The sequence below is a fragment of the Strix uralensis genome, chromosome 5, assembly GCF_047716275.1.
Source record: "Strix uralensis isolate ZFMK-TIS-50842 chromosome 5, bStrUra1, whole genome shotgun sequence".
Classification (NCBI taxonomy): domain Eukaryota; kingdom Metazoa; phylum Chordata; class Aves; order Strigiformes; family Strigidae; genus Strix; species Strix uralensis.
This window is the reverse complement of record NC_133976.1, coordinates 75,449,229-75,477,210: the sequence shown is the minus strand read 5'-3', so window position 1 is coordinate 75,477,210 and position 27,982 is coordinate 75,449,229. Positions and strand designations below refer to the sequence as shown.

The following is a 27,982-nucleotide window of genomic DNA, read 5'->3' as shown; positions in this document are numbered from 1 at the left end:
CACTGACTTCAGCTGTACTCAGGAGAACAGACAGGTTCTCCTTCAAAGGGGGAGGGGGAGAGGAAAAGCTATTTATTTATTCCTAAAAAGAAAGGAGGTAGGAAATTTAAAAGCTACTATAGAGCTAGACATACATATTTTAAAGAGAAGGATGCTTTGGAAGACGCTGCTGCTGCTGCTGTTCTATTACAGTGCTCATGCCACTATGACCCACAGATGGAGCAGAGGTAAGATTTAAACATGAAAATCTATTTAAGAGAAAATTTTGAGTTTGTAGATTTGCTCTGAAATTACATTCCTTTATACATATCTATACATATATATAAAATGCATCCCTCCCAACTCTGGAATTCTTTTTCTCCATTAAACAGGTCAACTAAATAATCACATAGACAAATAGAAATATACACATGCATAAGCGTATAAAGGTAAAATGATATATGTATTCTATTATAATACAAATATATAAAAAATATCCCAAGAACCAAACCTACATTTTTCTCACTTTTTCCTTTCTCTCTCCTTCTCCTTTTTCTCCTGCATTAACAAAAATTGTTAAGTCATGAAACCTTAAAGCAAAAGCCTTTGCAGGCACAGGTGGTGTAATCTTCTGCTCCACCAGGCAGATACCCAGTAATAGTAAACAAAAATCTGCATGTGCAAGGTGTCTGGGAATGCCTACAACCCCACCCTGACAGACTAGCACATACAACATAGAGAAAGCTACCTGTGGTGTTATCAGGTTTCAGCTGCCATTATGTGAATATATAGTTGTGACATATTTGTATTTAAGTGTGTGATAGTAACATATGAAGTGTTTTGGGACTATTGGATTGCGTAGAAGATGCTTGCTTAAAAGCTAGTGATGATGTCCTTTCCTTTTTTTGTTTTATTCTCTCCTCTGGTATTTGGCACGGGTTTGGTAGATGCTGGAAGTAGAGAAAGGAAACACCTCCCAAAAAATTTCTGGTTCTGACACTGAAATTCACAGATATTTAAAGGAACCAGAGTCTGCTAAAAAAACAAGCATTCAGATGCCCCCCTCCCCACCCCAATGTCCCATGTCTCCCTCATTATATCTGGTTCCTTTCTAGTCTGCTATTTGGGTTTGGTTTTGATTTTGTAAGGGAGGGCAATGGCTGAATGAAGCAATGAAGAGCTATGCAATTCTGCTAAGGCTGTATGAATGCTTAATTGTTCCTTACCATTACTGGGAACTCACTGACAAGGCATTGATCTGGGGCTCAGAATGGCGGGTTCTTGACGAGTTTTTCCATCAGTCTCTTGGATGATACTGGATGAGTCATTATACCTGCATGTACCTTACTTTTCTCTTACTGTATAATAGAGGTGACTTGTGTCTGTTACTGTATAATATAATGACACCAACTGTCACCATAAAATCTCTTAATTCTGTAGACAAGAGTTTGTCTTTCCAAGGATGACACATAAATAGGTGAGGAAATCAGAACTAGATCTGCATATGTGAAAAAAACATCCCTACCTTTTGGAAGAATGACATCACCTTATCTATGAAATGGAAAAAAAGCAAAAAGGGGTTAATTTCCACAAAATAATCACTATGCAATTTAAGGATGTTCTTCGCTTTTGCTAACACACTTATTTTAATTAAACAACAACAACCCTAAAAGGAATCCATGCAACTATTAAAGTCCAATTTTAATCAACATAAATATTTAAAATAAAATATCAGAACTCTATTGTGCCTTTTGGGAAAGCAGATTGTTTTCAAGCTGTAAGCTCTAGAGCTTGTTTTTGGAGACTTCAGAGGGAAGAGAAGATTCATTCCCTGTTGTGATAAGGAGTTCAGTTCTCACAAATACTGTATACAGACCTCTACTGAGGAAGAAAACAGATTTCTTCTCCACAGCTGCTGGGACTATTCAGCTCCAAATATGTTTTAGAGGCATGGCTCCTTCAACAACAGCTACTCCAGAGAACCTCCTTCACTAAAATATCTCTGTGTCAACCTAACCAATCCCATCCTAATCTGCAGCATCTAGAGGGCCAAACCACTGTCCTAATTTTTTAATTCCTTAGAAACCTAAGAGGAAATTTGAGTACCAAAGCATGACACACCCTTCTGCAGACTCAGAGCTCTTCCTTCCCTCCATAAATGGCAACTGACTCTTGTCTGGGTTAAACCTCAGTCATTTATGTCTTATCCAACTCCCGATCTGAGTTTTGCAATGGAAAAGCAAAGACAGATCAGCATCTGGTCTGATGGAAATGAAGGACAGATCTGCATATCATCTCCATGTTGACTAGTAGTCCAGACTGTTTACAAAACAGTAGGACAAAGGGTTCTGCTTTAATTGCCAACAGTTGTTGTTTGCAATAGAAATGAACAGTCAGTATTGGATAAAGCAAGATCTACTTTCACCGTTTTTTCACTAGGGGGCATTGGGGCAGCCCTGGGTGCCCAGCCTTTATAACCGAGTAATCTTTGGCTCAAGAAAAAAGTCAGATGTGAGGAAAGATGAACATACTTGTGTTGACTGGTGAGTGGGAACTCCAGACTGTCACCTTCCTTTTCCCTCTGCTTTTATGAGCATCAATGAATGGGAAAAAAAAAAAAAAAGCATTTCTGGCCAGAAAACTGAACGTGGGTTTTTTTCACTCCCTTAGCCATTTGTGTTAAAAGTCTCACACATTCCTCAACCTGCCTAGATTGAGCTGTGGACATTGGTCTAGAAGTCACAGGCAAAGCTTGGTCCCTAGGGTGGACATGTTCAGAATGATAAAGAAAAGATCCTGAGTGGCGACAAAATAATTTGCTTGTCATCACCTCAGGTTTCTTTGAGCCTCTTGTAGGCTTAGCTGTATGGTATTACCCTCTCAGATTTTGTGAAGCACCTATCCAAGGAGACAAGGTAATATTAGATCTCTAGTGAGACCTATGTGATGGTAGAAGTGGTGTCATAGTCATTTCTGAAGGTACCAAATAAGAATTCCAGATCTTAAAAAATATTTTTTCTAGAGAAACCAAGGAACAAATCCTGTTATTTGACAACAAAAATAAACAAAAAAACCCATGCAGCTGTGGTAACCAGAGATAGTGGCACTGCTTGCCACCCAGTTGCTTTCATCAAACTGCTCTGATGAGTACCGATACATTGAAGAGCAGAAGTTAGCTTCAGATCTGTATTATAAGAATTGCCTGTTTCCTAAGGAGAAACCCTAAGGCAATCCTTATTAGCACATTTCTCCTCAGCTGGCTGTAGTTTATTTTCTGTAAGGGCTTCCCAATTCAAATAAATGGCACACAAACAGTAGCATGGTTGCTCAGGGAGTGAAGATGCACTATGATTTCTTGTGGTTGTGGTTTCTTGGACAGCGGGGAAGCAGCTGCACTGGTAAGTTTATCCCTTACTGGAGGTTGGAAAAGGAGATGTTGAAAGACACAAAATAAGAAGGTAAAACTGTTTTCACCCATCAGTCAGAAAAAGGATGTATTAGCTATATTAACACCACTGAAATTTCATGGTTTTGGGGAATGGCTGTGCTCTGCCTTCCAGACCTCAAAAAGCAGTATTAGAGTAGCATCCAGATCTGTCTGGTCCACATGCATTATTTTGTACCTAGACTCTAGGGTTCGGTGAAAGTCAGATGGTTGTTCCATAACACCAGGGGAACAGTTTGTTCTCCTGAGAGGGTTTCTGCATAAGGAGAACAGAAGGCCCATCCTTCTTGATTTCCCCACAACAGTGCAAACTTTTAGTATTTGCTCTAGTGTTGTGGCAACTGAGTTTGTGAGTTTGATGGAGCAGCTGCTACATGAGTAACTTTCGCAGGCTGCTTCTGCTTGTGGGCTTAGCTACAGCAGGCTGGCAGCTCTTCAGTGCCAGGAGAGGGAGGACTATGTAGAAGGGAAAGAGAGACTGGCTGTTGCTAGAAAGCCAGCCAGACCTTTTATAAGGAAGCAGTGCTTAATGTATTCTATACTCTGTGATCATTTGCTACATACCAGGTTGCTGGTGATCTTGCCGTGTGGGCGAAGGATGAGTGCCTTGGAGATTAGGGCATGCACTGCAGTCTCAAACCTTTTGACCTTATTTGCCTTTCTACCCTTGCCTTCTCATATTGTATCCTTGGAGTCAGGCAATCCCTTCTCAAGCAACTTCTGTGATTCCACCTCTGACAGTAACACTCATTTGACATTTTTGGCTTGGACAGAATGAACAAAGGGAATGTGGCCTGAACACAGCATGTAATTACAACACAAATGGTCAAACAGATATATGGACATTTATATGTCCAGCAGGCATTGAGTATAATCTTGGTTTATTTAGGACATGCTGAGGTTTCCAAAGGTCTGGTCCAAGGGTAAAACCAATTGCACCAGCTGGACCAGCTACAAGAACTTTTTAAAATGCAACATCTATTTAACTTCCTTTAATTTCCATAAAAATACCGTTATCCAATTCTTAAAATATGTAATGCACATAAAACAATGAAAGATATGAAATGTTACAAAACAGAGCCAACTCCGTCCAAACCCGGCTGTGTAGAGAATGTTTCTTCTTATGGAGAAAATGCAGTATTTCCCTTTTCTCTTGCTCCCACATGATCACTTGGAAAATTGCCTCAACTGCCCCAAATTCTCTGCTTGTTGGACCCATTCCAGTGACCTCACTGGAGCTGCAAAAGGCTTGATCAATCTGCTGCAGAGGTTTCCCCCACCTACCCCAAGTCTGTTCCATAAGTCTGTACCAGTTCCTGGGAATGCATGTTTGTAGGGTGGAGTATCCTGGTCTTGGTCTTTATTTGTCTGAGGCAAATTATTACTGCAGCAAGTATTGCAACTGTACCTGTAAAGAGAAGAAGGCACTGCCTGGAGGGCAGTCTGGGATTAAAATTCAGACAAATTAGCTTTGCAGCTGAATGACCTGAAGAAGACAATTTATATACCTAAGCTTTTACTTCCTGAATTCCTTTGCAAAGAGCTGTATAAGAGATGAGCATAAAAGTATGTCATAGACGTAAAAATAGATCCTTAAAAACCCAAATTGTCCTACACTGTAAGTATTAGGAAGGAGGCATTAGAAGAATATTTTTGCCCTTTAAGAAATTAGAAGAAAGCAAAGGCAAAAATACATTTTCAAGCAGGTCTGGAAAATATTTTAGTATTAATGAACTAAAGAGGCAACTAGATTATCTGTGTGATACAATGGTGTGTGGAGCAGAGACCACAGACCCAGGACTGAGGCAAGCTACCCACTTTGCATGTCACAGGACAGTGCAGGGACTTTAGCTGGTGTCCCAGCAGGGTGATAGGCATGTGCAAAGCGTGTGCCCAAGGGAAAGAGCTCTGCCTTTCAACAGAAATCACCTGGTTGAACCCAGTGCCACACTGATGTGGCCACAATGCTTCTGGCTCTGATATCTCTGCCCTGTGTTTTGCTGTGTGGTGCAGACATGGCCCTCCTGTTCCTTGTGGCAGATCCCTTGGGCATCAGCTGTGGTGGCAGTCTGAAACTATTGCTATTGCTGGAAGAGTGGGGAAGAGAACTGAAGAGGAGGCTGGAAAGGGATTAGTAATTGGTACTGGGAAAGCTGCTTGGTGTTGTGAAAGGTACCTATAATATAATAGCCTCTGAATGGATTTAACCTGCAGAGGATAAATATCAAATAGGGTAGGGCTGCAACTAATCAAAATCCTTTCTAACATGTCCTGATTCCCCAAATGCTCCTTTAGGGGCAGACTTAATTAATTCAACCTGCATGGAGGGTGATCCCTGAATCAGAATTCACAGTGGATACCTGAAACTGAAAGACATACAAAGGATGTTTAAGAAAAATCAAAGTTTATAATCTCTTCTAGGGCAATGATGCTAAACTGTGATGAGATCAGAGGGAGGATAGATTATAGAAGCTTCCATATTTTAGTTTTGATCACAGATGGATATTGTAGTCTATAAAAGCAGTCATGCTGTTAGCAAGGAGGGATCTAAATGATTCTGAGGCTCTTTTCACCACAGGAAGCAGCCAAAAGATGGCTAAAGCTTACAGCTCATACAGTTGTAAACTGGTTGACAGAATCAAAAGTTAAAAAGAGAAAGGAGCTAGACAACTTTGAGGAAATCTGGGTAAACAACAAGAGGAAGATACATGAGGTAAAGTTGTTTTCTCTTTGACATGTGTTAGCCTAAGTGAGAACTATGTGCTGAAAGTGGCACCAGTAGACTGTTTTCAGTGATTCCAATTCCATCCCAGCACTGAGGACTGACAAGTCAGTAAGACATTTGCTGCCACTTTGGTTGTTTTTTTAGGATTCCTGCATGCCAAAATGTCCCATCTATTTGCCTCAGTCCCAGTTATAGAACTATCATGGGATCTGGATGAGTTTGCACAAGGGTCCTCATGTCCCAACCAAAGTCTAGCTCAGAAGCACCTCCTGCCATTCAAATCCCTCCTTACACTTTCATATGGAAATAGCTCCCCTCACCTTAGCTTTAACAAACATATTACTGCTCTTAATGCATGCTGTTAAGCCAATGTTCCCTTCAATAAGCAAAGCAGCTCGGTTACAAATTAACTCATGTACACATGCAAAGACTGTAGAGCACTCTGTGAGTCCCCTCCTGATTATCTTATACTCAACTGCTGGGCCCAGAGACTTCACTGGTACCTGGAATTATGCAAACACAGAGTGAAAAAAATCTTTCATTCTCCAAAGAACTTTCAGTGTAATTAAGGAGAGGAAACGTTAGCATCCCCTTTCATTGTGAAGCACAGAATAATTAAATCACTTGCCCCAGATCTCTTCAGGATGACTGTGTGCGTGTAGTCCTGTATGTTGTTAATAGTGGTGATTTCTTTTATTCTGTTTCTGAAGCATAAAGTGCTTTTCTTGTTTTCTTGGGGTAGATCATGCCAGATTCAGCAGGAGCGTAATGATGTCTCGGGCAGAAAGAAATCCTGTCAGAAGCACTGAATAGTACAATGTCATTGAAAGGAAAGTCAGCAGGTCTTAATGAACATCATCAGGCTGCAGATGCTCTGATTACTCAAATAGTGACAGGCAAGATGTAAATTGCTGAGGTAAAGCACTGAGTGGTGGAGCAATTAAATTTGCACACAGTGCCTATGCTTGGGTTCAAGGCAGGGCAGGCCTAGGGTGCTGGAGGTGAGCACTGGTGCTTGCCTGCATGAACAGCCCGCACCCATCTTGAACTGGGACGCTGCAAAACCACACACTCCCCCTCTGCACCCTGGAGGGTCTGCTGAAGGGAGCTGAGTCCATCCAAGATGCAGAGAAGCTAGCAAAACTGGGAGCTGTGCGAGTGTCCTGGTTTGAAGTGGGCAAACCAGTCTGCTCCTTGCTCTAACTTTAAAAGCACTGAAATGTGCAAACCAGCACCACTGAGTTTTGCCACTCTCAGGAGTGAGGCCACAATCTCAGTCATTATCTGGAATTTGGTTTCCTGTAGTAACCATGATTGTTAAAAGCTTCCACCCCAAACGCTGGAAAGCATATTTCTTGGTTAAAGTGTTTTTCAGCAAAATGGCACTGGCATGGATGAAGCTCGTGCAGGTCAGCTACATGGATAACTGATGGTGGGAAGCAGAGGAGGGAACATATCAAAACATCACAAAAAGAAAAAAAAAAAAGGAACTTGAACATAAGCTGCAAATAAAACTTGTGGGAAGACACATATACAAAAGTCCCCAAGGGGACAGCCATCTACGGGGTTTGCTCTCCCACTGAAAGGAAAGAAAGCAGAGGACGGGATCCTGTATGCCTCTATTGTCCCTGTGTCTCTCATTACCCTGAAATCCTGCTTTATTTTGCTACTGCTATGGCAGCTTTATGATATATTCTCCACAGCATGCTTGCTAATACAGAGATGTTAAACTAGCCCAAGCCTCCACCACAAGTCATGGGGCTCCCTTGCCTACTCAGTGGCTAAGACTTAGGTAGTAACTCTTTTTATCCCCTCTCAGGTGCTCCAGGCTGCAGCAATAACCTGGGTCCTCTTGTCTCACTATCACAGTGCTTGTGGCAGGGCAAGCTCAGTGCTGGATTTGAGACTAAGAAGAATGTGAGAAGGAGAAAAGTGGAGTGAAATAAGCTCCACTATTCCCAGTTTCCACAAACATTCCTTTCTCCTGGTGAATGTGGGGCCTTTCCTGGCCCAGTTTGCCAGTTAGGTTTGGCAGCTCCCCAGTTCCCCTGAGATCAGCATGCATACCACTCGTCTTCTGGAAATTCCTCCCTGGCCACACGGAAACAGGTCACCAGCCAGGAGCCAGGCTCCAAACTCGCTGAGTCTCAATCCGCTCAGGAGGAGCCAGGTGGGTAGCTGGAAAAAAGTCACTGAGAAAGGGAAAAATAAGTTGTTAAAAGCTCAGAGGTTATTTGAGAGGAAATGGGGCAGTAGAAGGGGGATGCTGCACTGCAGTCTCATGTTGGAGACCCAAATGCGCAAGGTCATCTGCGATGCCTGCATGACCCACCCCACCCCCTCGCATGGTGCTGGGGAAGCAGACCACTTTAGTTAGGTTTTGCTTAATTGTGAAGAGAGTAAACTGTGCTGGACTGGATGTGGGTATCTGTTGTGAGCCAGAACATTAGGATTTAATTGTCTCCATCTATTTGGCAGGTGGTGGCATGCCCCAAACAGAGCCGATGCTTCTAATCTCTTCTCTATCTTGGAAAGAGTTTCCAATCTGGTAGGGCTTATTTGAGCCACAGAGAGTGAGACAAGAGAGGCAAAGGCAAAAGGTAGAGATGCTGAGAAACAACAGAGGAAAATGTTAGAGGTAAAAATGGCAAATAGAAGAAAGTAGTATGAATGAGAAGAAAAGAGAAAGAGAAAGGAGAAGTGTGGAAAGAGAGAAGATGTGATAAATGTGGATCAGAAAGATTAAAGCACACATACATTTAAGATTAGGGTAGCATTCACCCCCTTGCCAGCATGGTATGCAACCCCATTTGAACCCACTCTTCAGAAGATGTCCATCTGTCACAGCTGGTCTTCACCTTATCCATCTGCTTCTCAGGCTCATGGGATGGTTGCATTTCTCTGGAGCTGACACTGCCTTTTTCTCACGTAAGCTGGACTCATGTTTGCTTCTGGTCCCCACCAGCCTCTCAGCACACCAGGATAATGAGATACACTTGTCTGGACAATTCACCACTGGTCACAGTATAAAAATTAAAGTTATTTCTACTGAATCAGCAATATGTGGAGGTCTCTGCGTATCTCTTTTTCCTTTTGTTTCCCTTTGAGCTTTCTAAACTATGTAGGTATGAAAAAAAGACTCTTCCCACTGCCCAAGAAACAGCCTTTTTTATTCCATTAATACTAGTCATAGTAACAGTGTCACAACTGCACAAATCCCTGTTTCCCTCCATCAGTCCCTGGAGGAATGGATCAAGTTCTGCAAGCTCTCAGTTTCCTCCTTGGTTTTCATAATGCTCACAGCCATGACATTACATTTTTGTTTGTGCCTGGCCTTGAAGAAGCACAAAGTAACTGTTTATTGAATTTATTTATTAAATGCAGATTTTTTGTCAGAGGGAACTGTTTGTGTCTTAAGACCTCTCCTAAAATAAAAGACTTCTAGGGCATGCCTCATTTTTATTTACTGTAATTGTTTATGGCTTGGCACTGAGCAAACTCCATTTTCAGTTAAACACTATTTGTAGCCATCCTAATATAGTACAGTATGTGTTAAGTGAAGCCATTGATTTGTCATAATCTTAGTGACTTCTGGTTTTCTGGATTGCCATGGCAATTTGGCAGAAAGCTTTGGAAGGTAATAAGTCTAATGATAAAAATGTATATTCTGCTTGTTTTGTTGCTTTCCACCATCAGGTTTTTTAATAAACAGAGCTCAAAGAGTCTGACCTACCTCGACTTGTACTAAGCAAATCTAAAGCTTAGTTGGGTCCTCACAAAGATACAAGGCTAGAAAAGTACCCAAAGAATTTTCCACACTGGGGTGTCCCATAACAGGAATCAGATACAATCAATAAAAATAAGATACAATCAGGCTTAATTAGGCTCAAGTAACAAAGAGCGGTGTGTGACTGCTGTGTTGCGTTCTCCAGCAGAAGAAGGATGATGACATGGCCCTGTTTCCACACAGGATGTCTGGGAGAAGCCAGGGTGAAACGAACAGGGAGCACAGTGCCTGAGCTCAGCTCAGAGGATCCCAGTTTTGGTGAATGGACTACAGATAACAGGTGTCCTCTGTCAACCATTAAGAACAGCCAAAACCTGCTTTCTGACCCAGGCTTGGGGTTTTTAGCTATGTTACCTAATCCTCCTGCCTTCCTGTACCAGGTACCTGTCTCTCACTGTGCCCCATCTCTCCCTAAAACCAGCCCTGCTGCACAGAGAGAAGTCAGCAGCCACTTGGCTGAGGTCTAGACAATGCTGCATGCTGTGGATGGAGGAAAAACTCCAGGAATGCAGAGAGCTGAGAGGGGGATTGAGACGTTTAGCGATAGGATTGAGAAAGATGAGGCAGTCACAAGCTGACAATTGTGCAGATTTGGGGCTTGTCTTGCCACAGTGCTGTGTTTCTCATGTTCACAGCAGGGAAATGCTGTGGGCTCCAGCTGATGAAGCCTGTTTTTAAAGAGTCTGTCTGGTAAATAGCTAAATGTTAGGGATACAATGAGAAATTGTATTTCCCTAGAAAGACACTCCTTTTCTAGCCAGAAATTGTGTTTCGGGAGCAGGCTGTTGGACATTTACTGGGAATTTCTGGATGCCCTTCAAACCCTGAATGACTAACTGCATGTGCCACAGACCATCAATCCAGCACGCATCTGGTTATGTCAGCCCCAATCTCTGGGCGTGCTGCTCCCAGCTAGCGTGGTCCAGCTGAGGTGAACTCCAAAGCTGAACAACATGTGCACATACATCCTCCAAAGGAACATCTGGGGACTCTTAAGCAAAATATCACCATCAAGGCAAAGTTTCTATTTGCACAGATTTGTCAGTGAGGTAAATGTAACCAATGTGTCACATTTCTTAAATACTCTATACCCCTCCCACCTTTCTGTTTACGTGATCAAAGATGGAAGCGTGTATCACGTCCAGTTGGCTTTTCAGACCTGTCTATGATGTCCCCCAGGATCTTTTCACTCCTGGTTTAATTCATGTTGCCAGGCAAGACATAAACTGTCAAAGAAGCAAATATATCTCCTCTGACACCTCTGTATATGAATGCTGCTGGACCCAAGGCTGGACCTCAGCACCCCCTGAATATCTGCCTGCTGAGGTGGAAAAGAGTGCTAGTCCTCACTGCAATTCATCTGGGAGCAGCTACGTGAACATACTGTGGTTTACTTACCTGTTTTCAAAACTCAGTGCATTTCCTTATGGGTGCTTTTGTTGACAAAGTAGTGCATGCATTATTTAAACAAAGTTGTAAACCACCTTCTGAGTGTCCCTTTCACAACAAACCGGAGCGCTCATGCCATCCTCTCTGTAACCCAATGCAATGGGTAACAGCTACTAATTCAGTGTGTCTGAGAAGCTCAGCCATGACAAGCTGGTATGCATTCTGCTTCCTCAATATCTGCACACTCATCAGAGGTCAAAACATACCTTAAAGGTTACTGGGGCTAGCCTTTAGAAGTATAAATAGGGGAACAAGTAGTCCCTGCCTTATTTTGTGGCCATGCTAAATGTCAATCTGCCTCTGTAAATGATTAGTTTGTTGTATTAGTGTGCTCCAGTATCTCAGACAATGTTTACCTCTTACCTATAGGCCAAAGATAGTAATAAAATTCCCCTAATATAACAAAAGGAAGTCATATGAAGATGGCATAAGATGAATATCAATCACGTGTTCATAACCAGATGATCTCTAAGCTTACCTGGAAGATCATCATCACTACCAAGCTGAGGAAGAACTGTCATGCAGAATTATCACATGATGAAGTCTAGTTTTTGCAAGTAGTGCTTCTCTAGGCGCCAGAAAGCAGATGTCAGATTGACCAAAAGATTTCTCATTAGCAGCCTATAATGACAACCCACAAAGTGTGTACACGCTGGCAGAAAAATTTTTAAGTAAGCACATTTCATTATGCAAGCTTCAGAGTGTTTGAATTAGTAAGAAGAAAGCTCAAATCCAGGAAAAGACAGGTTGAAATTTACAATGTGAGTGTTACAGCAGCTTATTTAAAGTGCTTCTCTACAGTAATAATGTCTTCTTTACCAGTCTCCACACAGAGGAGTTAAAGATAAGAACAAACTCCCAGCTGGTTTCAGTCATCAACATGCTAGAGGTTTTCACTGGAGATCAAGTCTTCCTCCCTTTCTCCAAATTTATTCTTCCTAAGTTTAGAGCATGAGGTCATTAACCTTTTTTTCCTTAAACATTTACTTAGACTATTTTTCTGTAAGCCAAAATTTATTTTAGAAGTTCAGCTCAGAAGACTCCAAGAGAAGAGAAAGTATGGTAAGGAAGAATAGCATTGAATCAAATACACAGGACAAATTGGCAGGGTCCTCTTGGGCTGGGAGCCATTGAGATGTGGCATCCGTAGGGGCAGGAAATGCAGCAGTGAAAGATGTTGAGTTTTGAATTTCCATCGATTTCAGGAGCAACTATCAGCAGCAACCTGCCTTTCAGGTTCCAGTCCTCAGAAAACAAGATATTTGGATTATCTTGTTGGCTGTAAGATTCCTGAAAGCCTGAATCTAACCACCTTCTCTCCCCTGCAATCCCAAGCATGCCTTTCACAGCCCAGGGCTCTCTGTGACCTGGCTGCCTGCAGAGCAGCATCACGGGGCTGGTGGTGCCAGCTCAGGTCATATGAGGACCTCGTCCACAGTGTCCAGCTGCCTTTAGCAATTTGCAATACTCAAGGTTCTGGCAGGGCTTTCTGTATTTAATGGTGAATCCAGTTGTACGTCAGTCTCAGCTTTATTTCAGCAGATTGTGAAACCTGAAAGATCTAGGAATAGTCAGATTTTAGGAGAGCATGAAATAACAAAGAACAGTGGAAAAATGACAGCTTTGTAAAATGGAAATCCCATATGTGTGTTTGTGGAGTGGGGAAGGCAGCTATAAAAATAATCCATTTTGCATTCATCCTTCAGATTTCTTTATGTTTCCAGCAATATCACAAAGATTGTCTTGGCCCACCATTGCATCTGTGCACATTGAAATCCACTGATCAGATTTTGTGGATGATTATATTTGAGTTCCATTAATTTTTTAATATTATTTTCATGCAGATGTAGAAATTAACATAATGAGGCTCAGACATTCATGCAGGAGTGAACTTGTCAGAATAAATGCCCTCTCATGGTGACCCTCACTCACTGCTCCAGGAGACACTGCTCCCCTGCCTCTTACCCAGGCATGCAGCAGTTTTTCACCCTTCATGTTCTGCTCAGGTGGCAAAACAGCTATACCTGTCAAGATCAGAAACATACCTGAATCTACCTTCATCTCTGACTTTCTCAGACTTCTTGTCTTCATCACTACTAGAAAACATACAATGTTTTGAAAAGGCATGGTTTCCAGAAATAGCTCATTTTCTCACAAAACGGACCCAGCATCCCCCTGCTTTATACAGGGTGATTTATACACTTTCTCCATCCAGCACATATTCATGTCATTATGAAAACCAGCAGCAGGTGCACTGACATTTGGAGCTGAGTGAACAGCTGGAAAGGCAGCTGGGGTTTCCCTGGTTTTGAAGAACAAGTGAAATCCCAGAGCAGGGGAAGCAGAAAACTGGGATTTATGTATTCTCCTAACAATTTATTTCAACTCACATGGGGATTTGAAGGAAAGGGGAAGACAATTCTGTTTCTTTCTAACCTGAGGGAGAAGAAATGGTCAATATAATGCTTACTCCTACTTTTGAGCTGCAATATTGACACTCACTGAGTTTGAGTAGCAGCTTGTTGTTTCACACGTGTGCTACTATATGTGGGTGAGCAGTTCATACACAGATAAAATAATAAGTAGTTTTTATCAGTTCAATAACAGTTCCTAGAACAACCGCAAACACTTGAATTTATTTGCTAGTTGAAACTATTCACAGATGGCTTAATTGAATAATTCAAGGATCCCCATAATTTCTTCTGTTTTTCTTCACCTCAACTAACAGCTCCATGATCTCAATGGGACAGTTCCCATAGGATAATTCAGCACAGGACAATTCAGTCAGCAATAACAAGAAACCCTCATTATTTTTCTTAATCTGCAGATCATATGGCCATAGATTTTAAAGTCAGAACACCCATGTATTTTTTCAATTTGGCCACCTGCACAGAATTTCATGTAGTCTCCCTTTCAACAGATCCAATGCATTGTGTTTCATTAATGCATATCTTCTGAAAGGCAGACAGTTTGAACTGGAAGACATCGTGAGACAGAAATCTGCTCATTCTTTTTTTAACATGTAGTAGGGCACTGTCATTCTCCCAGATAAAAAGGCAAGGTAATTTCAAAGAGAGCGCCTAAATCTACATAGTATTGTAGATACTTAGATAAAACACATGATATTGTTCTTACTCTCTGAATAGACATTTTATAGAACTAGTCAATGAGGACAGTTAATACGTGGACTGAAGAATCTGAGATGTCATTCATGATAATGAAACAAAATTCATACTGCTCCTTGCTAGGTCTGTGGTTCAAACTGGACCTTTGATTCCTTTCTCACCATCCAGTCATCAAATAAATTTTAGATATTCTTTTTGAAAGTTGAATTTACCCTGTTAAAAGTTATGGGGGATGTAAGTATAGAAGGGAAAGAAGAGTTTGACAGCTAGCTGTCCTGCAGCTGATCCTCAGATCTATCAGGAGCAATGACTACACCACTTGAGGTGGCCATCTACAGGAAGGAGCCCATGAGCTTGGCGGTAGACCAAGGGTGTATAGGCATGAGAAGTGGCTTCTGTCTTTTCTAACCAGGGCTAGTGTCCAACCTTATGTCATCTGAGAACTGGAATCATCATCAAATGTCCTAAGAGCTGTTGGACCACACTTGTACTGGGAGTTTCTCACATACACGAGCGCTGCTGGTGTAGCAGCTGTGATGAGGAATGAGACAGCTAAAGTCTACCATTCTTTTTTTGGTTTGCTTTTCCCCTTCATTCATGACCAGACAGATCTCTGGCTTAGCTCACTGTGTGGCCACACAAAGTGGTGTCAGCACAAAGGGAAGGTGGGAGAGCCTGGCTGAAGGCAGGCGTGCTGGACTGCCCCTTGCAGCTGCAGCTGTGATTAGGTCAGCTTCAGCAAAACCCTAGCTACTCAGTCGCCTTTGCCTGCCAGGAAACCAAGGAAGCCTGACAAAAAGAAATTACAACAAAATGTGAAAAGGCCAGTCTTAACTACTGGATGCCTCTCCTCTGTGCTCAGTGTCTCAGCTCTGTTAAATATGTACCTGGAAGGTGGTGCAGGGCTCAAGCCCACCCCTTTGGGCTCTGTGACAATAATGTAAAAAGGGCAGGGAACTGGAGAGAGAGATTTGGTTTTGAAGGGTTTTCCTTTCAGAGCAGCAATAGCATAATGCACAGAACTCTTGGAGCTGCTGCAGCTCTGTCTGTTCCTGTGAAGCAGAGCTCTGATTTCCATTGTTCTGGCTCCATCATTCAACAGGAGAGTGATCTACTTTGCTCTGCTCCTAAGGTCCTTCCCCATGACTCAGCCCCAAAATACTTCACTCTGCTTCACCCTTCTCCACTCCTTCCTGGGAGAAATGGAAGTAGATTGGATCATCATTATATCCCTTCACTTGTCCATTGTGAGAAAAATTTTCAAATGTGTTTAATTAAGATTGCTTTGTGTCTTCCCCTTGCATAAGGGCTGTTGTGAGCAACATGGATAAGGAAAGAGAGGTGACCCTGAAATGAAGACAGGGATATAAAGCACTGTTTCATTTCACAACTCTGCCTGAAATTTTGAGTTGCTTATTGTCTCTATGTTAAACCTGTGGAACAGGGTTGATATTTCCTTTGTTTATTGCTGCCTTTCACTCATATAGTGTTCACCATAACCTATCTCCAGTTCCTGGTAATATGGCAGCAAACTGAAGGATAATATATTTCACTTACTTCTTCATTCCTTCAGTTTCTCTGTGTGCATTTTTTCTCTCCACACCTTCTGCAGCAACTTTACTCCAGCATGTTAAAGGCCTCTGTTGACTGACTGCATCTTTTTTTGTGAGCATAAATAATTCCAGGTAGGGACCCCCTCCTTATGACCATGGGAAGAATAAATACGACAGCATATATTGCTCCAGGCTGGGAACAGGTGAAAATGCTGCATAATGGAAATTCCATCTGAGGGAATAAATTCTCAGACTATTTTCGTTGGTTGATGCTAGTCATATCTTTGAAACCATTTTACTTAAATCATTAAAGAAAAAAATATCCTCTGCTGCTCACAAGCACAGGCTCAGATGCACCATTTCCTTCTCTAGCAATATCCATTTCTGTAAACATAAGGTTTTTTTGGTCTTTCTAATATACCTTTACCTTTCTTACTCATGCTAAGTAACTAGAAAGGCTATTACCACTCTAGTTTTTATATAGAAACTCTGTTGCATGTTAATCCAATCTAACACATCTCAAGATATTTATGAAGCACGGAAGTGTAGGCTGGAGTGGGTTCTGTTTTCTGGAACTGAGACACCCTTTCAGAATACATGTGTTTCTTAAAAAGGAGATAAATTAGCAAGAGGTAACTTTGAAAAACCTGATTATGTCATGAACTAAGGAACTGAATACAATCTGTTATTAATTATAAGTGCTTTAAACTGATTTTTTGTTTGTTTGTTTTTCTAAGAACAGTGTTGTCTGTTGCCAACTTCTGTAGGGACATCTACTTCCTACATCCTTATTGACAAAACTTAGACTTTCAAGATGGAGTTTTTTTCTTTTAACCATCCTTTTTATAATTAAAGAAGAAACAAATGTCTATTCTCACTTTTAGCCAAGAGGCAGGAATAAAGAGAGACCATTGTTGCTATTAATTTTAGACATAGGAGCTAGGATAGCAAGGATATGGAGCTGAAAGTAAAAAGAGGCAAATTCTCTTGGTAGCTGTTTTTAAAAATGTGCTAGTTCATGTTAGTAATTAAAATGTCTTCTCTATCTTGCTGCTGTGTTCTCCTAAGGGGCACTGGGATTTAATCTCCCAATAATGGAGATTTAAATGTATTGAAGTTGGAATGCATCAGCCTTTGCATTGCACTTGTTGTCATGGGAGTTACTTATGTGAGTAACTGCAATTCCAGATACAAGTTTCAGAAGCTAGCCTATAGCGCTGCAGTGTTTTTTCCTTGTCTTTCTAGGTTTTTGTGTGTGTTTTCCTTATTTTATTCCTCTTATTCTTCCTCCAGCTTCCTGCTCTTTCCATTTCTCCTGTACTAGGGCAAAGTGCTCAATCATTTCTAATATAGCAGTTTTGATACAGAAAAGCAAAAAGTCAGGAAGCACAGAGGAGCTATGCCTAAGCATGCTCCATTGCAGGGCTGTCCAGCCAAAGTTCAGGTTCTGCCCTGGCAATGACTGCAGATGGTGAACACGCATCCTGGGGATGAAGCTAATGCAGGGCAAGAGTAAAAAAAGATGGGATTACTATGTATAAAACCTGTTCATCACTTATTAACACTGCACTTTTTGTGCTTTACATTACTACATTCACTGCCCACCACACTACTTTCACTGCCCACCACACACCTCTCATAGGTCAACACCACTTGTCCCTGGAGGAAGCAGTGCTTCTGGTACCAAGATCTGCTGTAGGCACAAACGAGGTAGTTGCTCAGGGCACCAAAATACTTAGTGACTTTGACTGCAGGATGGTAAGGACAGGTATTTCGCAGTTAGCCTGAGGTAGTAAATTGGAGATAATGAATTGTTACTCTAGCAATGGAGCAACTCAGCATAAAGACCCACCAAAGAGTCATCTGACAGAAATAAAACTGTATGTATAAAATATACTTCTGGTCTGATTGTAAACCCTCATAAGCAAGGTGATCAAAGATGAACATGCAACAAAAAGGCTTTATCAAGACTATGCAAACTTTGACACTCATGTCCTCTTCTGTAGTGCATGGTCAAGGAGAAATGTAGAGAGTGAATTCAAAACAATGCTTCGCCTACACTGTTAAAGAAAATCCTCTTGTGAGCATTTCAGGCATTTGCCCTAAGATCCAAAGCAACAATGACTTCTAGGAACTGCCTGGCAGTCTCTGCAACAAAATAGGTTCAGCCAGCCTAGACCACTCATAATTTTTGCATGGCATTATAATGTCTGCTGTGTCTGCCATATTTGTGGACAGTGATGAGTTCGTTTGCTTTGGCAAACACTTGAATTCATCTTGAAGAATCATCTTCATCTTTCAATCAGTGCTAGTGAGAAAATCTGTTATCAACAAATGTCTTCTCTTGACAGGAGCCTCTGCATGTGCTAAGATCCATTTTGTGCAAATTCCAGGCAGGTTAGAGAAAAATGTCGTGACACAAGAAAAATTTCCAGCTCACTAGAAGAACTAGCTTGTGCTCCAGGCTGGCTAACAACAAGCTTAAAATGGTTATGCATCTGGCTCAGGAGATGGCTTTTTTGACTCTTGCAGAAGCTGGCATAAAAAGTATGGCCACAGATTTTTTTAATTTGTTTTTCTAGCCATGTGATGTTTAGGCTAGGGAAAAAGACCACTGGAGTATAATTCAAATGTTTTTTTCTCTGGGCTTGTTATAGGACAAAATAGAACAACACAAGCTAACTAATTTATAAAAAAAAATTTACATACTTTACCATGTCTTCATGAACAATAACCTATAAAGTTTTACATTTTCCTATCCTTTCCTTTACAGGTCAGTATGCATATTTGTTTCAATGCACAAATGCACTAACAGCACTGAACAATGATTTTATAGTAAACACTTTTATCCCCTGTTTTACCAATAAGACAAAGCCAAATAGGGAGAAATTGCTGTAATTATAATTTGGGATGTATTAACTTCTTTCTATTGAGGTCTAGGAGTCCTGACTTCAAAAGCTTTGAGCAGGAAAGGGAAACTTTTGCTGTGAGGGACCAAGCTGGATGTACTGCTGAGCTTGTAGCAGTTCCTCACTACTAAGGGGTGGTGGTGAGCTTGCAGTAAAAAGATGGTTGTGGTGGTCTGAGATGATATGGTTTTGCAGAGCCCTGTTAATCCCCATTACAACTGCTGGCAAACACATAAAGGAGTTTCAGAGATCAATTTTCTTTTTAAATCCATTGCTGAACAGGAACTGCTGCTGCCTGTACAACCGCTCCCTGCCTTGCACTCCCAGAAATAGGGGGCTGGTCCCAGGAAACCAGGGATGCCCAAAGAAATTGTTTTCATGAGTTTCTTTAGAGTCAGGCCCTAGTAATCTAAGACAGGGTACACAACTGGCATCCTGCTGACTGAATTTGGCTTATAGGGCAACTCCAGCTGGGCCACTGCCTTTCCCTATGCCAAGGCGACTCTCCTTTGCTTTGTGTGCAGGGAGTCAGGAGTTTTGGCTCACAAGTCCTTGTTCCTCTGCTCCTACCATCCTTCATGAAAGTGGACGTACTGAAGCAATGAGATAGTCCTTTTCCATGCCCCTGAAGTTAATCAAAATAATTCTTACTGAGTCATGACCCCAGTTAAACTGTGTTCATATTCTAGAGCCCCAGGGAGCTGTACGTGTTTTGGAGCAATGGCCTGCACAGGGCATGATTCATGCTCTTGGCTTCATACCTTTTTGTAGGAGAAGAAAAGGGCATTGATGATGCACAAATAATTGAGCACTCCTGCAGCTACGCTCTCTACTTATTGAGCAAACACATCACAGGCAGCAGTTGGGAAATCATAAGCAGGAATGTGAACTGGAAAGCAAAACTAAACTTCTGTACCCTCACCAGTGAAACTGCATGGAAAACTTGTGAGAGGATCACAAATGTTTGTCACGTGGTTAATGAAGTCCAGAAAATTCTGGCACAGTTCTTAAGAAAGATGAAAGCATCTTTAAAATAAAGCTATTGTCAGCCTCAGATGTGTTATATTTAAACCTTCTAAGCTGTCATGAGCTAAAGAGTTAGAAGCAGGCCAACAAGTTGGAAAACACGGCTGCAGCTTTTGTTTAAAAACCTAGGTAGTCCTTAAAGAGAAGTGGAGTTGAGTCAACAGAGCCATAGGAGACTGAACGGACTCCTGCAGTGAGCAGTGCAGAAAAGAAGGACTTCTGCATCACATTCTAATGGGCACTTTTAGCAACCCTTAGGACTAGTCTTGTTGGCTGCACACCACCTTCAGGCACAAGCAGTGGTGCACTCCAGGGTACAGGATGAGGCCATTCAGGGTCGGGCAGGTGGGCTGGGAGCAGGTGGCTGTGGCACACTGCTCCCATCCACCTCCAGCCCTGAGGCCTCAGTGGGCAGCGATGGAGGTCAGATCAGGGAGCACTCCCAAGGCCCCTCTGAAGAAGAGATTTGGTAGAGGATGAGCCTGGTAGTACACAGATATGAAATAGAAAATGTTTTCAGTAAGGATAATCAAAACAGTACTTTTCCTACCTCATCTCTGTGGATCATAAGATTTTTGTTATGTGACTATTTAAGCCCCTAGGACAGAAGAACCCACATGTCCATTGGAGATGACTTGACAAATTTGTAAAAGAATTAAAAATAGCAATTCAATAGGAGTCTCTCCACTGACTTCAGAGATCACTGGGTTGGGCTTTCTCTGTCAATACTGAATAGGGATCTTTGCTCCTCAGACATTCATGGCTACCGCCATTGAAATTAATTGGCCACAATATCAACATAAAATGATGCACATTGTTCTGCATCTTCCTTTGAAATAATTGCTTGATAGCTTTACAAGGAAATGCCTTGGGAAAGAAAATAGCAAAGAGATGGTAAGTCATAGTAATACTCCTCTGCTGTTCATTTTTACTGCCCAGCTAACTCATGTCAAAAATGTAAGTAAATGCAGGAAGAAGTAAAGTCAGCAGAAAAGTTTCAAGTGTAATTTGCAAACACTAAATGCAGAAACTGTCTGCAAATCTTTTTATGTCTCATCTTTTATGCTTAAATTACGTGTGTGTTAAGTCAGTGTAATGAAAATCAGAGAGTACTTGCTCTAAATGCTCACACAGTCTCAGAGGAACTTGTGAATTCATGGAAAGGACTGTGAAGGGAGTGATGGTAGAAGGATTTGACTACTGTGCAGGAAGAGAAAGAAAGGGAAGGATTGAAATAAAATGTGAATCAGGAAAATCAGATCACCATGACAAATACAAATGAGCTCTGAAAGAGTTTCTGAGTAGAGTCTCTAAGAACTGTAACGAAGTTTGATATGTTTTAGGAACAAGATAATGAGATGAGGGAGTCAGTGCTAGCCTGGTCCCTACAGAGGATGGCAAGTTTCTGATATGCATACAAAGTCCTTTCTCACAATATAGCAGCTCAGGCTATCCCTTTGAATCTCCTAACCTAATCCATGTTATCCTGGGAACAGCTGGAAAACCCAGCTGCTTTCTGAGGTGTTACCTGTGATTCAGCAAGTGGGTCAGTACTAACTCGATAATATGGCATTCATTTTTGTGCAAGTCCTTCACTGAGGCTTTTCTGGGTGAGTAGTGATGCGCAGAATCTGATGACTCCTAGCTCAGGTCTATGGTGGGAATCTGCACTTGGCCTGCAAGATAAAAGCAAATGGTGTGATGACAATAAGCATGACAGCACTGAAGTAAGATGCCGCAGACACCTTTTCCATGGCTCAGGAAATATCTGAGATGTAAACCATCTGCATATGCAGAGGTACTCTGTACTCTGAGGCTGTTTCCACTGAAAGGGCATCTGAAAGAGATAAAAATGAATCGTCATCATTATGGACTGGATTTCTGCCAGCTGCTTAGTAATTAGAGTTTTAATTGCCCAGTAATAAAAGTTTTAATTATTCAGCAATTAGTGCTTGAAGTTTCAAGTGCTGCACATGCACTCAGTTGCATTCTCAAATTGCCAAGAGCAAAAGATGGAATAGCTCCAGTTGTGTCTCAACAAAGCTCTGAGTAAGATGGGTGAACATCAGTGATGGAGCAGCAGCAGAAAATGGGTATAGCCCCAGTTGCCAGTCATCAGCCAGCCAAACACTCTCACAGAGCAGAACCTACAGACAGCTTGTGACCTTTCCCAGACTCACCACCTCTTTGGCTGGGCCAGAAAAGATCATCAGGTGGTAAAGGCATCATGCTGGGGAAAGGCTACTGCAGAGACCAAGTCCTTTTCAACGTCTCTGTTCTTTCACCTGGTGCATTCATTCCTTCAGGGTTTCAGTCACATAACATGCAAGTACTATTCAGTTATTTAAACAAGTTTTAATCTAAACTCACATGGATCCAATAGGAAGCTCATAGCCCTGTAGGTGTCTTACCAAAATGCCCAGAAAACATCCCTGCAGGATGCATTTACAGTTAGGAGTATCCAGCTGCTCTATGTTTATTGCAATTCAACAAACTATTTTACCTATGCTATATTCCCCAGTTAATTCAAGGCCAAATTACCCTTTGCTGGATCAAGCATGAATTACTTCACACCTAGTATTATCCCAATTAATTTTCCTTAGGCTAGATAGTAAAAGTCCTAATTAGCACAATGTCTGAGGGCCTGGTTTCTTTTTCCTTGCATTACTAGAACTGACATATCATTAACAAGTCAAACTTCAACAAAGTCAACAGTTGGCAATGGCCCAGGAAGCAGGACTGCATTTAGGCTACAGAGTCTAAAAGGAACGGCACATTTGTGATCTGCTTGGGTAATCAAAGAAGCAAATTGTCTGAGGAACCATGTAGTTGGGGAGCAGGGACAACTTTTCCATAAAACAATTGCAGTTGCTTCAGCTTTTTTTTACAGGCCTAGAAGAGAGAGCTTTAAATTATGTTCATGTTTTCTACAGGCAGCATGCAAAATCCATCACAAGAACTTTGGCAAAACAAGGCAAAATTGATCTAGTAAAAATATTTCATGGAAAAAAATCTGTTAGAGAGAGGGTGGGATGAAACTTTTCAGAAATTCAAAGTTGCATGTACTACTAAATGTTACTCATAATTGTAGAACTCTAAGTTTTGAGGGGAGGATCATAATGCCTTTCAAAAGTGGTTTTTCGGGTTTTTTTAAACTGGTTTACAAATTCATCTATTGGTACACCACAGTTAAAGTTGAGAAATGAAGTTTATGAGGAAATGTACCAATAGTCACATGAGAACAGCTTTAAATAAACTTCCTGTTCCTATTAGAAAAAATCCAACAAATCCAAACTATAGCTACCTAAACATCAACATCTAAATCACATATACAGCATTAAACAAAACACAATATTTTCCCTCTGCTCTGAAGGGAACTTACACCTTTTAATAGTACCTAGTTACCTGGTTAGTAATCTAGTTAGTAACTCAAAGCATTTAGGTGGTCTGTAATGTAACATCAGATGTTTTCTGTACTCCAGACTGTACAGGTCATTAATTCCACAAATGCTCTACCTCACTGGGGTGCTGAGTTCAGGGGCTATAAATACTTTTTCTGTCTCATCTCCCTAAGACAATATCTGTATTACACTTCACAATGGTGAATAAATACCTGCTCATATCAGACTTTGTTGTTTCTAGCTATAATACTGTGAAGTATTAAAGTCATAATAAATTGAGATTTACCTCATTGAATGTAGCTGTCTTGTCTAAGCTGGTAACAGGCTCAATGAATAGACATAGGCATCTCCAAAGGGTGAGTCCCTTCTTCCAGACATATATATGCCCAGGAGAGATGAGGTGATCTACTCTCTGGAGGAGCTGTCTCTATCACCTAAGGAGAGATCAACCTTTAGACAGCTGAAACCAGGAGAAATGTAGGGTCTGAGAAGTGTGACAGTATTAGAATAGCTTGAAGAAAGTAGGCTTTGTTGAGGGTCAATATTGCAGAGCCAGGAGAAGAACATGTATTTCAGGCATTGTTGGTGTTGCAGTTACCATTATTAATACTTACCCCATGGCTACACCTCAGAGTCCCAGGCTTGGATTATAAACCACTCTGTGTTAGACACCATATAGATACAGGACAAACAGCTAACCCTCATCCCTAGTAGATTATAGTCAAAGAAATCCATGCAGTCCATTTTATTTACAGTGGGAAGTCATACTGTACCATAAGTCTTAGCAAAAGGTAGTTCTTTGATTGAATCTACTATTGAAAAGTGCTTCCTTTCTTCAGTGTTTGCCACCCCATGGAATCTCTTTTCCCATTATTATTTTCCAGCTATGCTTTTCCCAGCTGCTCAGCGAGTCAAGAGGACCTCAGCTGCCTTCCTTAGCCCAGTGCTACAAAACTCGCTGGAAGATGTGGTCCTGCTTTATGAGGTTCAGTATATGGGAGCAGATGGTACCTTAAGCCCTAACCAAGACTGGGGCTACTGTCCATACTGGGGCTATCCATTATCTGTCTTTATGTCACTTTTACTCATCCCAGCAGTAAACCCATTGCTGACTATGTAATAGCTCACCAGAAGGGAGGGAACAGACATATATATGACAAAATTGGCTCTTTCAGCACTTAAGCAGGCAGCAGTTGCCCACAGTACCTTAAATGTGGGTTCTAGCTCACTGACAGGCAAAGTGAAAACCAAAGCAAATGCCTTTCCACTGAAAGCAGCTGTCTTCCAGAACAGTTATGTATTAACAACACAATGCATTTAAACTCTTTGGTCTAAGTCTCAGTCCCAAATTATTTGCTCAAATCATTAAAGCCATGAGTATCAGTCATTGCAAAGTAATCCCAAGGGCATGACTGTTTCACTTCAAAATGATTCTGGTTCCCTCTTTCACAACAGTGGAGACTGCAAATGTAACACACAGTCTGGAACAGTGTCATATGGTTAGCTAAGGGAAAGTGGCCCACCTGAAGAAGGTACATGGGTCAAATCTATATATCCCACAACTTGAGAAACTGAGATTGGATGTCAAACAGTGGAGATGGGCTGGAAAGCCACTGCTATCCCTGGTAAGGCAAATGGCCTTTCCCAACTGTGCTGCTGCCTTCATCTCTCTAATCCCCATGTGGCACCAGCAGCAATCCGTGCCTGTTTTGGACAACAGAAGACTACCTACTTTCCCTAATTTTCCCAGGTAGGTAACACAGGAGTCCAATGTTCATATAGAGACCTTCTGGTCTGCCCCATCTCCAGCCAGTGCAATGAGAGATTTTTCTCCATTTGACCTGAAGTAATGACCTAGGGACAGGTTTTTAATTCACATTTACTCTACCTAGAGTCTCTTGGAGAAGATAAATAGCTTTCTGTGTTCTGATTTTGTACCAGTTTCTTTTAGCTGAGCTTGACATTGATAAAGGCCAGAGGATCTCCATCAAAGATGAGGAGCTCGCTTCACTCAGGAAGGCTGCTGAGTTTGACATCATCTGCAATGAGGTTATTCCCAAGAGCATCACAGAGATCCACAGGCTCAGTAACAGGCTGTCTTCCTACCCAAGGGTGCTCAAGAAAGAAGACTTTGAAAGGACAGTGCTGACCATGGTCTACACGGCCTACAGGGCTGCTCAGTCCCAGGGGCACCAGAAAGACGTTTGGGCTAAATCCTTTGTCAATCTTTACAAAGCCCTGAAGCACGACTTGATGTTCCCATACAACAAAGAGCCATCACAGTGGGAGACTTGATGCAACGGCAACTCAGCCTCCTCTTCTGGTTGATACGGGACACATGTAGCACGTCCACCACTTTATTCTGTAAAGAGTTTAATAGCCTGCTTCATGAAAGATTATTTGTTTTCTAGCTCCCTCTTGTGGAATCCGCTTTATAGTTCCATGTAAAATGCGGAAAAATGTTCAGTCCTGGGGATCTGATTTTTGTGCTGCCTTGGAGGCACATTCTGTGACAGGCAAAGAAGGGAGTCTGGTGTACACCCCAGACAGACATGTTTTTGTTTCATCCTGTGGGTTTTCTGTATAAGCAATACATAAGTATACTATGCTTATGCTCACATGTTTATTGTGTATGTGCTGGAGAATGCTGCTTTCCTAGCTGGGGAAACAAGTTCGTATTTTGGCTGGCCAGTAAAAGGATATTATAAAAAGATGCAAAGGCCCTCTGTAAAAGAAAGAGGTTTCATAACTGCCAGCCTTCAGAAATTATGCCACATATTATTCATTCCAAATAGTTTTGTAAATAAGCACTGTCTGATTCACTTCATTTGACTGAACCAGTTTTTAATTGAAATAACATTTGCAGAAGTTGAAGGGCATTGTGAACACCAGCAGCAAACAATGCCTGTGCACATATTCCCTGCTTCCTAGAGCCACCCTCCCAAACAGTCTGCAATGATTCTTTCATTATTTGCACATGACTTTGCTTTTGCTCCTTGTTTTTTGAAGGCAACATGGATTTGTCCTCAACAGAGTCAAAGGCAAAACAAAGGCCTTGTTTAGTTTAACAATGACACATTTTTCCTGATTCTATCACTTGAACGTAGGTCATCTAAACCCCTGCTTCAGAATCCCCCTGAGGCAAGGGAGGAAGGTGCATTAAAACATACCTGGTGCTGAATTTAGAAGTGTCGCTCATTTTTAATGGTAAATTATATATTCACTGTATATATGTGTGTGTATGTTCATGCATGTGTGTGCACATAAGTGCTGAGTACCTGGTAGAATCCTAAACTGTTCAGTCAGGGAACGGTTGTATTTGACCACTTAGCAGAAAAGACCATTCACCAATCCAGTGGTGGGAATTATGAATTTTGGAGCAGTGGAAAAGCAGTACTTGTTTACAGCAAAAATTTTTTGTAGAAATAGTGCAACTTGTTATTATAAGCTGCAAAAGAGTCTCAGATAGAAAATGAACAGAAAAAGGAGGTATATCTTGTCAGACAGATGACTAGCAATGACAAATCCAAACTCTTCTAAAGCAAATTCCCTAATTTCTGTAAACAAGTTATACGAACTCTGTTTCTCTATTGATATTAGAGGTGCTTCTACCCAGAGCATAGGAAAACAGCTGAGCATTTATTTCATCCTTTCACACCAGCACTCTCTATTTGCTTAATATCTTAAGGAAACAGGCCCAAATCACAAATCCCTGAGGCTGTAAAAGAGAATTGAGGACTCCAGCCCCAGTTCTGAATCACGTTTAACTGCTTTTGCATCACTTGAGCAAAAGGAATGAACTCATCTGTGTCCCTTAACAGGGATACTCCAGGGAATGGAGCTGAAAAAATCCATCCAGCACCACCTTGATGCAGCAAACAGCAAATAGTGCAAGCAGTCAGAGCACACTGGGTTTGGTAGTCACCCGTGGGAATGTGGAACCACAGCAGACTTAGGGGCAGGCTGGCAATGGCATAAGCAGCTGGACAAAGGGCTTATAATAGACAGAGTCAGTCCTGTTTCTCTCAGCAGTTTCTTTATGTGTATGCATGAGTGTGCATGTTTGCATTTAGATACACGTATGTGTGGGTACACTTTTATACCTGAAGGTCTTTGTTGTCAGTCTTCAAAGCCTGGCTGGCATATGGCAAAGGAAACTGAAAACCTCAGCCACAAAGCTATGAGTCACAAGTATCTCTGTCTCCACTACTTGCGCGCACAGCTCAGTGCCCACAAAGCAGCCTTGCCACATGCTCTTTAAGCCTTCAGCATTAACAGTGATGATCTGTTTGTGTTTTCTTCCCACACCATGATTTATAAACACATGGAGGGGAAATGCCATGAGTGCACTCCTGCCTTTCCAGCTCTGCTTCTTGGCTCCCTGAAGCACCGCTTGCCGGAAGAGCCTGGAACTAGGGCAATTCATAAATCCCTTACAGCCAGTGACTCCAAGTCTGCAAAGATAAACAAGAAAGAGCACTACAGCAAGATTAATTGCTAGCAGTCATCATCCAGAGAAATACCTCTCAGTCACTATCCTCATCCCACAACAGGACTGTCCAGCAGTCAGAGTTTATGCATCA

At 41.7% G+C, this 27,982-nt stretch overlaps 1 protein-coding gene across 1 annotated transcript; it reads left to right on the top strand.

The window, feature by feature from the left end:
• Window positions 1-25,694, top strand: FAM180A (family with sequence similarity 180 member A). Its single transcript, XM_074869467.1, has 3 exons — window positions 1-227; window positions 24,284-24,384; window positions 25,341-25,694. The coding sequence occupies exons 1-3, from the start codon at window positions 152-154 to the stop codon at window positions 25,692-25,694; spliced, it is 531 nt and encodes a 176-aa protein (XP_074725568.1). The 5' UTR covers window positions 1-151.
• Window positions 25,695-27,982: the final 2,288 nt, after the last annotated feature.

Excerpts from the sequence above, each read along its gene's own strand:
- FAM180A (XM_074869467.1), top strand. The coding sequence starts at position 152 with ATGCTTTGGAAGACGCTGCTGCTGCTGCTGTTCTATTACAGTGCTCAT. Across the intron at positions 228-24,283 it reads GACCCACAGATGGAGCAGAG|CTATGCTTTTCCCAGCTGCT; the intron begins GTAAGATTTAAA and ends ATTATTTTCCAG. Across the intron at positions 24,385-25,340 it reads ATGTGGTCCTGCTTTATGAG|TTTCTTTTAGCTGAGCTTGA; the intron begins GTTCAGTATATG and ends ATTTTGTACCAG.